Genomic DNA, 13,963 nt, shown 5'->3' on the forward strand with positions numbered 1-13,963 from the left:
TGCGTAGACATAGATAGAAGACCTATGCGTTTAGTTAGCATTAGGCTATTACTAAATTCTAGTTTACTAGTACTGCGTTTATTGCACAGTATAAAATAGTCTAGTATAGTGCCTGCACACTTATTAAGTATTAGAGTACTATTATTAAAAAAGTATATATTGTTAAAACGTAGTGCGTCTAAGTTCGCATTATTAATTATATTAGTTAACAAGTATTATATCTTGTTTTTGCAAATACAATATAATATATATTTAGTAAAACTAGCATAGGTTTTTGTATAAGTACTATATATTGTATAGTAACAGTCTATATTCTGTAAGAAAAATAATACTAAGTCTGTATATTAATAGCTAAACGCGCAGCCCTCCTAGCTATGCGTTAGTATAACTACTATCTAATAGTTTATACTATATTTAGTAATATTCTAACCCTACTACTACTTGCACGCTCTAGGGACGCTTTAGGGCTTATTTAGTGCCTAATTTTAAAATGCCGTTTTATTAGCTTTAAAAAAAACTAAAAAGTTTGGGTTAAGCTTAATAACTTTTTTAGTTTTAGTATTACTGCTAATAGTATTATTACGGGCAATCTGGCTGCGCTAGAAGCATACTTTAAAACTTATAAAAATACTTAAAAGTTTAAGCGCTAGCTAATTAAGTATAAAAATAAGTTTTACTAGTTATTTAATAGTATACTTGCAATAGGCGGCAACGCTTTTATAATTAAAAAAATAATTAGTAAAAACACTACAAATTAAGCTCGTCAAAATCCTTGTCTATATAGTAATAATAGTTTATATAGTTATAAACTACAATAAAAGTATATATAAGTTTTACCTGCGTTTAAATTAAGAACTTGTGCAGCTAATTAAAAATCTTCTAGCATTATTTAAAAACTCTAACGTCCGCTCAACTATATTACAAAAGCTTAAATAATAGTAATTAAACAGCTTTTTTTTATTTTTAGGTATTTGGGCAGCTTAACTAATTTTTTATAAATAATATTGTACGCCTCTGTATAAGCAGAGTAACATATTGCTATTTAAATAGCCTGCGTCTGCTAGATAATATCTGCTTATTAGCGCCTTAAAGCCTTAATTTACTGCATTTGTAAGCACTCTACTATTATAAGCAGAGCCTTTCTAGCCTAGCAATATATATATAAAGCTTATATTAAAGTTAATAACTGCAAAAATATTCTGGCTAAAATAGCTATACTAGTTCTAGAAGCAGCATTATTAATTAGCTAGTATATAAAGCTTAAAGTAAGAGCTGTTAAGAGCTTTAATACAGTTTTTAAAAGCTAGCTAGCGCCTTAGATTATTGCAAATCTAATTAGAAATTTCTAATAAAGCTAGTTAAACAACTACTAAATAGAGCCTTATTAAACTTCTAAAGATCTTATAAAAATAGCTAGCGATTGTAAGTAATTGCCTATACAACTGTAAAAAATACTTACTGCTTACTATAATATAGTCTTAAAAGAGTGCCTAGTGCAATATATAGTATTTTAATATAATATACCTTGCACATAAATATACAAAAATATAAGTAGTTTCTTTTTAACTGTAGTGCAGGTGTCTTTTACAAGCTTATACAATTTCAAGAAATCTAATAGCAATTTAAATACTTTAGGCTTTAATTAGGTTTTATTATACAACTGTTTTGGGTCGCGGAGGCATACTTCTAACTAATACTTTTCTTTTTTATTATTACTAAATTAATTAAACTAACTACAAGAAATAGAAAATAGTATACTTCTAGCTTTTTTAGCAGACTTACTGTGCGCTAGCAGCTTTTTTAGCTTTTCCTACAACTAACTATAGAAAACAGAAAATAGTACACATTTAGCTTTACTAGTAAACTTGCCTTGCATTATTATCTTTATCTTGTTTTTGTAGTCCTGGCTACTATAACTAAAAATATATATATTGTAGTGTAGTAAGTTAGCATGTAATAGATATCCTTAGCAGCAAAGCTGTATTATAGTTTAAATAAGTAAAGAAAAAAAAAGGTACTAATACTAGCTTGCAATAAAATACTAGAAATACAAATTACACGTCCTACTAACTACAGGTTAACGCTTGCCTCCTCTATTTAAATGCGCATTGTAGTATGCTACATTTTTAGTAACTTAACTAGAAGGCGCACAATAGTCTGTTAGTAGGATAGGAAAAAAAAATAGATTTATAAGGAAACTAAGGGATTTTAAGGTAGGAAAACCTTAGCGCGAAGTTATTAGTACCTAAAGTTAAGTAGAATTAGGCATTAAGCTAATTCTAAAAACTTGTTAAAGTAGTAGCTAAAGCGGTTACCTCTTATTTAAGGGCTTTCTGTGCAGTAAGGGCAGAGCAAGTTCCTATAAAAGGCCTGTAGCAACTTGCTTACAACTATACTTTAAAAGGAAATCTAGGAAGCATCCCTTATAAAACTAATTCCTAAATAAGTATTAGTTAATACTTCTAGCTAAAGTAGCTTGTTATTTAAAGTAGTAATTAGCGCATAGTATAAGGGAGATACTTTACTCAAGTAGGAAGTAGGAAATACTACTACTATAAGGATTTAAGGCAGTCCTATTTAAGAAGCTATTAGCAATTACTTTAATTTACTTAAGCATTTTGCGCAAAGCTAAAATTATAATTACAATTTATATTTAAAAGATAAAATAGTAAAGTCTATTTTGTTGCTAATACGTTATTAAAACCTCCAACAACTTAAGGCAAGTTAATTGTTTAAGGCAAATAATATAGTTAGTACTAATACTCTGTCGCTTTCTTCGCAGGAAATAAGTTTTAAGTATAGAAGTTAGTTTAAGCCTACTAATATAAATGCGCTAAAGTTTAAAGGGCATAATATTATAGAGTTTCTAAAAGAATACAACTTTAAAGCTAATTAGGTGTTATAAAGTAAAAGTACTTAGAAGATATAGCTTCTATACTTCTATAAGACCTAATACAAAGCATTTATCCAAAGGCTTCTAAGTTATAGGGATAAAGAGAAGAGCTAGGCTAAATACTAGTAGAAATTGCAGAGTCTTTATGCAGGCTAAAATAAGAGCTAAAAAAGAAGTACCTAAGCTTTTATTAAAAGTTATATAAGCAAGGTTCAGAAGCGCTAGCCTATAGTTAAGATTATTAAGTACTATTAGAACTTTGTTATATACTTCCTAGCAGCTTAGCTCTAAGGACAGGTTGTAGAGATTAAAAAGGGCTATTTCTTCTTCTAAAAACTAGCCTAAGAGAATATAAATAGGGTAATATACTATATATTAAAGGAGGATTGTCCTTAGTTTAAAAATGTGTTAACTTTTAAAATTAAAAAAATTTACAAGTTTGTTTAGAAGCACTAAGAGCAGAAAGAAAGACTAAATGCTTTTACTACTAATTACAGCGCGGTAAGTAGGGTGCTAGCCTAAAAAAATATAAAGATTCTAGAAAAACTAATGCCTCTAATTAAAGTAGCTTTAAAGGCTACTGTGCTAGGCGTTCTCTACTTGCCTACACCTGCAAAGCTAATTAGAGCAAGAGTTAATTTTACTATAGCTAATCTTATCTAGGGCTTTAAAGAGCTAACGCTTACTATAAATAAGTTTAACTTCTTTGCAAATAACAATTTAAATATAAAGAGAGTATTAGCGTTAAGTAAGAACTATGCAGAAGCTTATAAGTAGCTAGTGCTTAAACTGCAGCGAAAATTGCAAGGGCCTCTTAAGAGGAATAATAGAAGCTTTTAGTCTATTTACTTACTTATAGTTAATCTCTAAGCTAGAGTTATAATAGTAGAAGGCAGGGAGCAAACTATAATAAAGTGTTGCTGCTATAGAAGAAAGGGACATATAATAGCAAATTGCCCTAACTTAAGATTACTAAAAGAGAATTAGTAGTTTTATACTAGATCTAAGAAGACACTAGGTAGCTAGGCCTAGGCTAAATACTATTTCAGACCTTATCTAACTAATATATAGAGTATTTTTCTAGGCGGAGGGTTTGCTCTAAGAGCTTTTAACAGCAAAATATTATAGTAAGTGCTGCAGTTGCTAAAAAACTAATTCTAAGTTACTAATAAGCAGCTAAAGAGGCCTATTAGGTCTGTTTTTCTAAGCTAGTTTAGAGCTAATAGAAAGGCAATTAAAGTTACCTGCCTTTTAGCTAGTAAGGAGAGCTACAACGTTAAAGCAGATAACAATAGAAGTGCGCTAGCTTAGTAGACAATAGCACTTTAGAAGGCTGCGATATTTCTAGAAATAGTATTATAAACTAGAGAAGTATATAATACTAAGCCCGGTTCGTACGTAGTAGAAATAAGGAATAAAGAAGTTTAAAAAACTGCAGCAAAGCAGTATTAGAAGAACAATTAAGTTACTAGGAAGAAGCTTATAGTAGTTATAGCTCTAAAAATAAAAAGCAGTAAGCTATATAACTAAATTCTCCTGTTAGTTAAAGAGGATTTAGAAGATAAGCTCCTCTAATACAGGCCTATTATAGAAGTACCTAAAGTGCAGATAGAAGATGCCTAAGTAAACTTATTACAAGAACGCCTTAGAGCAAATATAACTCTACTAACTATAAGGGATAGTTAGAGTGCAACTATAGGCCTAGAGACTTCTCTGCCGCCTGCAATAAAGGCACAGAGGAAATTGTAGTAAATTTAGATACTAACTACTAAAAACCTAGCAACTATAGCGCGGAACACGTCTCTAAATATAATAGCCTAGGCAATACTTAATTAGGAAGTAAGAGGACTTTAACAAGTAAATCTACTAGCTACTCTAGCTATAGTAGTAGCTATTAGCAAGGCTATTAAGGATTTGCAAAAACTTATTATTAAATTCTAAACTCCTAAGCGTAGTTTAGGGGAGACTATAAATATTAAAGAAGAAAAGTTAATAAGGAAGAGTTTTTAGAAGATATTTAACTAGGAATTAAGCTTAGGAGAGATTTTTGCAATTAAGAGTAAAAAAGGATTTAGAGAAGTAATTACTAGGGAAGTACTTAAATAGCTATACCTAAAGCTTAGTTGTAGATAGCAAGAGCTATTAAAGAGTGCTAAAGAGGTAAATAAGATTTATAACTTCTAGAGTTATAAGGTAGAAAATAAAGAAAATAGATATATTAAAGAGTAGTTATAGCTACTATTTAACTTTTAACTAAAGATTAAAAGCTAATACTATAAGCTATTAATTAAAGGTTAGCTCCCTACGTGTTAGATATCCCTATATAAAAGTATAGATTAAGCCCTAATTAATACAGGCTCGCAGCTAAATATAATAAAACTATCTACTATAAGAGCTCTTAATATGTACATTACTAAACTTAACTAAGAAAAGCTACTAATTAAGCTTTAGTAAAAAATAATTACTGCAGATAGAAGCGTAGACTCCTTCGTTAGTACTATATACAAAGTACTAATTATAGTTAGTAGGATACTAATCCTAACGCATTTTTAGGTAGTGCGAAAGTTAAGAAAGGCAATCCTACTTAGTACTTTTTAGTATTTAGCTGCCTAGCTCTAAATCTACTTTAATACTTTTAGCCGCACTATATGTTATATTAAGTCCCTTAATAGGCAGAAAGAAGTTTTGTTTATAGAGTGCGATCTAGCTTTAATAGCTAATTTAATTACAATTAACAAGGAAGGAAAAGAGTAGAGAGTATGCTTACTAAAGAAGTATGCTTAATAGAAAATCGCCTAGAAATCTAAGTTTAAAAGTATTAAAATTTCTTTAAAACTAAGAATATTAGTAAAGAGTATAGAGAAATAGGGGAAGACTTTTAAGAGTCTTTTAAAGAGCTAGAAAGTTAAAAGTAGCGCTAATTAAGAGGTAGGAAGAGTTTAGGAGAAGTAAATACCCTATACAAAAAAGTAGGCAATAAAGTTTAGCCTATTAATATACCTAGACTAGATTAGCTAATAGAGCTTAGAAGGGAGGATTAGAAAGAAAGAGCTATTGCGCAGTATGTTAAAAGAGTATTATTAAAAAGCCTAAACCTAAGTTTATATAACTATATTTTTAGAAAAAGGACAGCAAGCTTCCTGCAGGGGCATTAGTTAACAGCTAAATAGCTAGTAAAGATAAATATAGGAGAAGACCTACTACTAAATAAAGTTTAGCTACTCTAAAGTCTAATATTTTAGTAAGAGGATGCGCTAGCTTAGGACTTTAAAGATATATTAACAATATATTAGGATGTTTAGCTATTATATAAGATTTAAACTATACCTTACAAAGCGTAGCAGGTAAAGAGCTTCTAGTGCCCTAGAAAGCTTAAACTAATTGTTATTAATATAATAAAAATAAGGCTAAACTAAGGGACACTTAAGCGCAGCGATAGCTAGTATAAAAATCTATATTTCCTAGTGCCTAAGGTTAAGAATCCTACTAAGGCAATAAACTTTTAGTTAATTAATAATGCCTAGTAATATAATGCTGTTACTAAAAGAGATGCGTACATTCCGTCTTCTGCTAACAAGTTTTTAAAAAAATTTGCTAGAAGAGCAATATATTTATACTTTAACTTGTTTTTAAGATATAACTAGATTAAATTACACTTAGCTAGCTAAGATATTACAGCATTCTAGACTCTAATTAAGCTTATAAAGTAGTGCACTTTGCTGCAAAGAGCTACAAACTTAGTTACTATATTTATTTGCACTATTATAAAGATCCTTAAGGACTACTTCCTAGATGCAGCGCCCTTTATTAATAATATAAGGGTAGCCGGCCTAAAGTTAAAGTACAATAATAAAAAAGTATTAGATAGCATTTATTAATTTGTTTTTAAGCATGTATAGCAAGTAGACTAAATACTTATTAATATAGCCTAAGCTAAGGCAACAGTATTAGCTATAAAGTCTTAGTAAAGAGTATTAAAGATAATTATAGTTAGATATAAGGTAAACTAGTAAGGTTAATATCCTAGTAATAATAAGGTTTTAAAGATACTAAACTAGCCTAAATACTAAATAGTAAAGGAAGTTTAACAGTTTGTTAGAATTGCAGTATATTATTAGCAGTAGATTTTCTATTTCTCCCTAAAAGCTAAGCTACTTTTTAAGTTACTCTAAAAGAACGCTAAATAGAGCTAGGGAGAGAGCTAGAAAAAAGCAATGCAGTTAATTAAGGGCGCAATTACTTAGCTTCCTGCGCTAGTAGTAATAGACTATAAAGGAGGAGTAATATACTTTAGAGTAAATACTTTAAATATAGGTAGAGGAGCGCACCTAAAGCAAGTTAGAGCTAATAGATAGTAATACTTAATTAGGTTTAATAGTACCTTGTAGTTAGAAGCAGAATCCTAATAGTATTTAACAAAGCTAGAGTGCAAAGCTCTAGTTTAGGCGCTAAAAGCGTTTTAGTCCTATCTATATAGCTACTAATTTATTGTTAAAATAGATGCAAAAGTCCTAATTGCTTAATTAAACTAATTCTTATTAGACCTTTCTAGCTCTATAATAAACTAATAGCTTGCAACAATCCTTTAGTAGGACTTTAATATTGTCTACGTACTAGGCAAGAAAAATATTATTTCTAATGCACTTTTAAGGTATCTCTAACTAGAAAACTAGAAGCCCTCTTTAGAAGATAAAGACGACCTAGAGCCCTTTATTAATTAAACTCTAGAGAAGCATAAAAAAGTCTATATAGCTAAGAGCTTAGTTAAACTATAATACTTAGTTAAAGAGTATAATAAAGACTTAGAAGAAATAGTAGTCTTCTTCTAGATACTAGAATGCCTAACTTGCCTATAAGGCAAGATACTCTAAGCCTAGACTAAAAAAGTAACCTGCTTCTTTGTTTAAAAGAGGTATTTATTTAAGAAAGCTACTAAAGCAATGCTAGCTTAAAGGGTGCTTAATAGGCCTAAAACGCAAGCAGCGCTAATTTAAAAGATGTATAAGCAATTAGGACACAAAAGTATTTAGACTACGTTTAGAGCAATTAACTAGTAATACTAGTAGGAAGGAATATATTAGCAAGTAGCGAAACAACTCAGCCCTTGCAAAGAATATTAGTTAATTAGAGGAGCTAAAAAGGAGGCAGAGCTTAATACAATATACTCTTAAGCATTATAGGCGTAGTAGACTATTAATATTATATTTATGCTAAAAGTTAAAAAAAAAACTTACTTATTAATTGCCTGCAAATACTTTTTAGGATAGCCTAAAGCTCGTGCGGTTCGCACTGCAAACTTAGAAACTATAGCCTAATTTATTTTTAAAGAAATTTGCTGTAGATAGAGAGTACTACTAAAGCTCTCTATTAATAGAGGCACTAAGAATAAGTTAGTAGTTAAAGTACTTACTACTTTTTTTAGAATTTACTGCATATAAGCCTCTGCGTATAATTTAAAAGCTTAAAGACTTATTAAAAAGAGACATTAAGGCTATATTTATGCCTTAGCAAAGCTAACTAGCCTTTAGGTAGATAATTTAGCAGCAGTTACTTAGGCCGAGCATGTATTGCTGCAATATCTTCTTAGATATTTTCCTGCGCAACTAGTTCTTAGCTAAAACCCTATACTTCTAATAGAACTTATAGTACCTACTTAGTAGAGTCTGCTATAGTTAGTAATAGAGAGTTATACTAATTTACTTGCAGTTTAAGCTACCTAGCTATAATTCTAGTAAAAAAACTTAGAGGAAGTAGTTAATTATACAAGAAGGCTTTACAGAAAAGCAACTAAGAATTAAAATAAAAGAAGAGAAGTGCTAATTACCTTACAAGAGGGCAAGTTAGTATTAATCTAGGATGCAATAAAAGCTATTAATAAAAGCTTAAATTAAAAGCTTACTAAGAGGTAGCTAAAACTCTACTAAATAAGTACTACAAACCTAAATAAGGGCTATTATTAGCTTAAAGATCTAAATAGAGTAGTATTTGCAAGCACTACTTAAACTAATAGGCTAAAGAAGTTTAAGGAAATGCTAAGGACACTTAAAGCTAAAATTTTAGCAGGAAAACTAAAGTTGTATCTAGAAACTAAAGGGTTTTAGATAGTAATGCTAATTCTAAGTACCCTATAGGCACTTAAAAGACTACTACTACTAATACTTTCTATTATAAATACTAAAACCTTATTGTCCGAAGATAACGAGCCTTTGCTAAAAAGCTATGTTTTAATAAGTTTATATATTCTAAATTAAAGGTCTAACAATGCGCTCTAAAAAGCTATTAATAAGATTTTACAAGACAATATTCTTAGGACAATAAGAAAAAAAAAGGCAATTATAAATACTAAAAGCAAATTAGAGTAAAGTTACGCAAGCAGAAGAGAAAAGTTAGAAAAGCTGCAAGAAGATTAAAAGGAAGAGAAGAAAAAGAGGAGATTTATTAGTAGGCTATTAAAGAAAATAGAAGCTCTAAGTGCTAGTAGCATATCTAAAAACTAGTTTTTAAAAACTTTTAGATAGGCAGCTTAATCTATGCCGACTGCCTATTATTATCTAATCTGCCTATATTTGCTAGGCCTAAAGAATACTGCTAACCTAGGAACTAGGAGCATTACTATAGCTTTTGCCTTTACTACTGCCGCCTTAAAGAGCGTTTAGACTACTAAACTAGGTAAAAGGAAAAGTTAGGCTATAAGGGCTACGCGGGCTACGCAAGTTGTTTAGATTTATAAATACTAAGTTTGCAGCATAACTATAAGCTTAAGGACTTTGCAAACTAGAAAAGCTAGAATACTTAAGATAACTTTAGCTATAGGTAGCAGTAATTTCTGCAAGAGTAGGAGCAGCACTAATAGCGTTTATAAGAGGGCAATTTAGTATTAAAAGTTAGCAAGAAAAATCTTTAGGTAAGGATTAGAAACTTACTATAAAAGCTGTAGTAAGTAGTATTGCTGTTAAGAGCACACTTATTGCAGGCTCTATAGTTAAAAAGGCGGCTTTAATAGTAAAATTGCGCGCAGCTATTAAAAGTATAGCTAGCCTTAGTATTTAGGTAATAGGTATAGCAATTATTAGCAAAGTAGACTTAGTTGCTAGCAGCTGCTTATTAGATAACTAGTAAAGTTAGTAAAAAACTATTAGTATAAAAAGGAAAGTATATCTTACCTGCTTTAATATTAGAATTATAGTATCTATAAGCAGTACCTATTTTAAAAAGCTGCTAGACACTTAGGATAGCGCTAGCAAAGCAAATAAATGCTAGAGACAAGTAGCCCTTAATATCGTCTTAGTAAACTGCAGAAAGTTAAAAGTAAGGGCTAAGATTAATGCCCTAAGCTACTAGCTACTAGAGGAAGTAGGCTAGTGCGTAGATAAAGTTAAGAGTTACTTGCTACTACTTTTAGCTCTCTACTACAAAAAATAAGCTTACAACTAAGTATTAGTATAAGAGGACTTACACTATTTAAAAAAATAGCTCTTAGCTAAGCGTATATTATAGGTTTAGAGAGGGCTTTTTTTATTACTGTTATTAGCAAAGTAGTAGCTGCGAGGATAGAGAGGCTAATAGTTATTACTATTATTACTACTACTACTACTTCTACTAAGAGCACTTATTGTAGTACTGCCTAAGGCGTAGTTAACAGCAGCTATAGTAAGAGGAAAGAAGAGAAGAAAAAAGAGTAATAGTTAAGCAGTAAGTTATTAAAGAAAGCTTAGGGAACTAAAAAAGAAGAGTAAAAAAATAGAAAGAAGAATAACTAGGAGGAGAGGGGCAGTTTATATATATTTTCTTCTAGAGGGGTATTAGGCCTAAGCTCTTACTATACTGCTATTATATTAAAGCTGCCTCTACTTTAAAGCTAGCAGGTAATATTTAATACTAAAGTAGTAAGCAATACTATAGCAAGTAAGAGCCTAGCATTTTACAAATAGCTATCTATAATTGCAGCTATTAGTTTAGTAGTAAAGTGCGTACAAAAAAGGCTTAACGCTTAGGCAGCGCATTAGGCAACAGGTAAATAGGGAGAGAGGGGAAGGTAGAACAGCAAACAATACCTAATACTATAATATTTAGTGTTAAGGGGGGGTATTAGAGCTTAAAGGGGGGTATTAGAGCTTAAGGGGACTAAGCTTATAATTAGAAAAGAAGATATAGTATAGTAAGTTAGCATATAATAGATATCCTTAGCAGCAAGGCTGTATTATAGTTTAAATAAGTAGAGAAGAAGAAAGGCACTAATACTAGCTTGCAATAGAATACTAGAAATACGAATTGCACGTCCTACTAACTATAGATTAACGCCTGCCTCTTCTATTTAAATGCGCATTGTAGTATGCCACAATATATATACTTATATATATAAACTAAACTATATTTGCAACTTTTTATGCTTTTAGGGGATAAACTAATACTAGATAATATATGTATAGTACTTACTCTATCTAAATACTAAACGTGCATAAGCAACTTTATATTATATGCTTAAGTAAATAGCTAGCATGCTTAGCAGTATATATATATTGCAAATAGGCAAAAATAGTCTTGCACTATCCTTAACTAAAGCTAATAGTATTTATCTAAGTATAAATAAACAACTATATTTTCTTTTATACTATTAAGTCTAGCTGTGTGTATTGCGTCTGCAATATAATATTAGCTTATAGTTACTAAAACTTAAGTATAATTAACTTTTCTTCTCTTGCCTCCTCTTTGCGTAATATATCTAATATAGGTCTACTCCTATTTATATACTAAAACATTTTTATAGAAAGTACTTTTGCTATTTAACGCTTTGCATACCTAAAGCAGTTAATATCTCTATTATACTTTACTAATTACTTAATTTCTTCGCGCTATCCTTATAAGCGCTTGCTTAGTAATATAAGCACATATAGTTTTCTGTTTATTGTATAGCAAGTATAGCACTTTATAAAAATATAATACAACTTATACGTGCATGCTAGCAGCTTGCGTCTGTTTTTTAATGCATATTTTTAGTAATTGCACTGCCTTGCGCGCACTACTTACAAACGCTATTTACTATAATATACAGCTTTTAATATAGTTAAAGTATATTAGGATTATAGAAATAAGAACTACTAGAGTCTACTTTAAAGCACGCAATAGTATAGAGCCTATATAAAAATATCTAGTTTAAATAATATATTTTAAGCAATTATAATATAGGCTATAGCTTTACCTTGCTTAACTTACTATACTTATTAATAGCCTTGTTAACTTTTTTAAGCGTTAAAATCTATACAAAAAAGTTAAAAATACTAGTAATTATTCTAATAAGCTATAGTTGCTGTATATACTAAAGTTAATAGAATTGCTGCAAGTTATAGCTTGTCTTTAATTGCATAATACAAATATCCTTATAGAGTTTTATAAAGCTACAGCTAGCGCTATATAGAGTTTAATACTTTTTAGGATAAAAGAATATAAGAACGTAGAGGGTAAGGTATATAATAGAATGCTAATACCTATACTAAGTAAAGTAGAATGTAAGCAGTTATTTTTAACTGCTTTAAATATATTTACAGTATTAGTAACTAAGTAAATAAGCTTTATTACACTAGATATTAAAGTAACACTTAATAACGCGAATATTTTTATTATAAACAATATAAACTACAAAGTTGCCTAGAACTTCCTATTGTTTAGGTTAATATTAGCCGCCTGCTAAGATTAGCTTAAAGAAAATAACTTTAATATTAGGCTATAGCATTTTAAGTTTAACGCACTTGTTGCCGACCTACTATAGAAAAAGTCTAGAAAGTAGTATATTTCTAGTAAGCTAGAAATATCTAATGCGCTAGCATTATATTTAATTATATATAATAATAGTTTAGTAGCTACCGCCAGTTCCTATATTAAAGTAGAGAGACACCTAGGTATTACTATTAAATGCTGTAATTTAGCGCCAGCGAATTTAGAGCTAATAGGTAATATAATACACTTAGGTATAATTATATTAATAGCTAACTATAGACTGCAGTTCGCTTCTAATCCCCTACGCTTAATTTTATTTTGCCTAAGCCCCTACCCTATAGGAGAAAAAAACTAGTTGTTTCTAGTTCTAACTTTAAAAATAATACTAACTTTAGTACAACTGCTAAACTATACAAGAAAATAACAAAAAGGAAAACGCTACTAAGATAATAGACAAAGTAGGAAAAAGACAAGAAAAAAGAAGGAATAATAAAAAAATAAAATAAAAAAAAAGGAAAAAGTTAAAAAAGCAAGAAAAGCTAAAAGCAACAATAAAGATAAAAGCTTAAATAATAAAAGTTCTATAGACAACAATATTATTAATACTAACAATAGCAATAAAGAGGATAATAATATTATAATAGCATAGTAGCGTGCAAAAGAGAATTAATAGCGCTTCTAAGCCCTAATAAGCGCTAGGTAAGTATATAGTAGAAGACTATTAACTATAGTTTATAATACTAATATACAGCCTAGAAATCTAGGTGCCTTAACAATGCAAATAAGGCTAGAGAGAAAATACTATACTATTAAAAAATAAAAAGAAGTAGCTAAATTTTTTAGTATTTATATTAAAGATCTCTAGAAGGGCAAATTAATTACTTTGCTACTAGTCTAGGGCTTTTATGTCCTATTTATACTATACTAACTAAGTAAAGCCTATATTCTACACAAAAAGAAGTAGTTAATAGACAATAGCAGCATATTCGCAAATATAATAAGTATAGGGAAAACAAGAGCTGCACTACTTATACTACTAATAGGGCACATCTACTTGCTAAATTAGTTAAAAGTAATAAAAGCCTAAGTAGCTAGAAACATAAGTTAATACTAAACTGCAAAAAAGGGTAGTATACTATACTTATTAACTAAAAAAAGGACTTTTTAATATATATATAAGAAATTACTATTAATGCTAAAAAAGCTGCGCGTATATTTAATACTAATTAGTAAATAAGGCCGCGCAACAAACGCATAGAAAAAAGAAGCTATAGAAATAAGTTTTTTCTACTTTAAGTAGTGCTACTTAGCAAACCTACTTGCGCTCTATTTTTATTTTATAAATAATAAACTATT

At 29.7% G+C, this 13,963-nt stretch overlaps 1 protein-coding gene across 1 annotated transcript; it reads left to right on the forward strand.

The window, feature by feature from the left end:
* Positions 1-6,603: 6,603 nt before the first annotated feature.
* On the forward strand, positions 6,604-6,771 carry K460DRAFT_286296 (uncharacterized protein; the record flags this gene model as incomplete). Its single annotated transcript, XM_040928874.1, has 1 exon — positions 6,604-6,771. A coding segment is annotated over one exon (168 nt), but the record flags the coding sequence as incomplete, so codon positions are not given.
* Between the last annotated feature and the right edge of the window lie 7,192 nt (positions 6,772-13,963).

The sequence above is a fragment of the Cucurbitaria berberidis genome, assembly GCF_010015615.1.
Source record: "Cucurbitaria berberidis CBS 394.84 unplaced genomic scaffold K460scaffold_3, whole genome shotgun sequence".
NCBI lineage: Eukaryota > Fungi > Ascomycota > Dothideomycetes > Pleosporales > Cucurbitariaceae > Cucurbitaria > Cucurbitaria berberidis.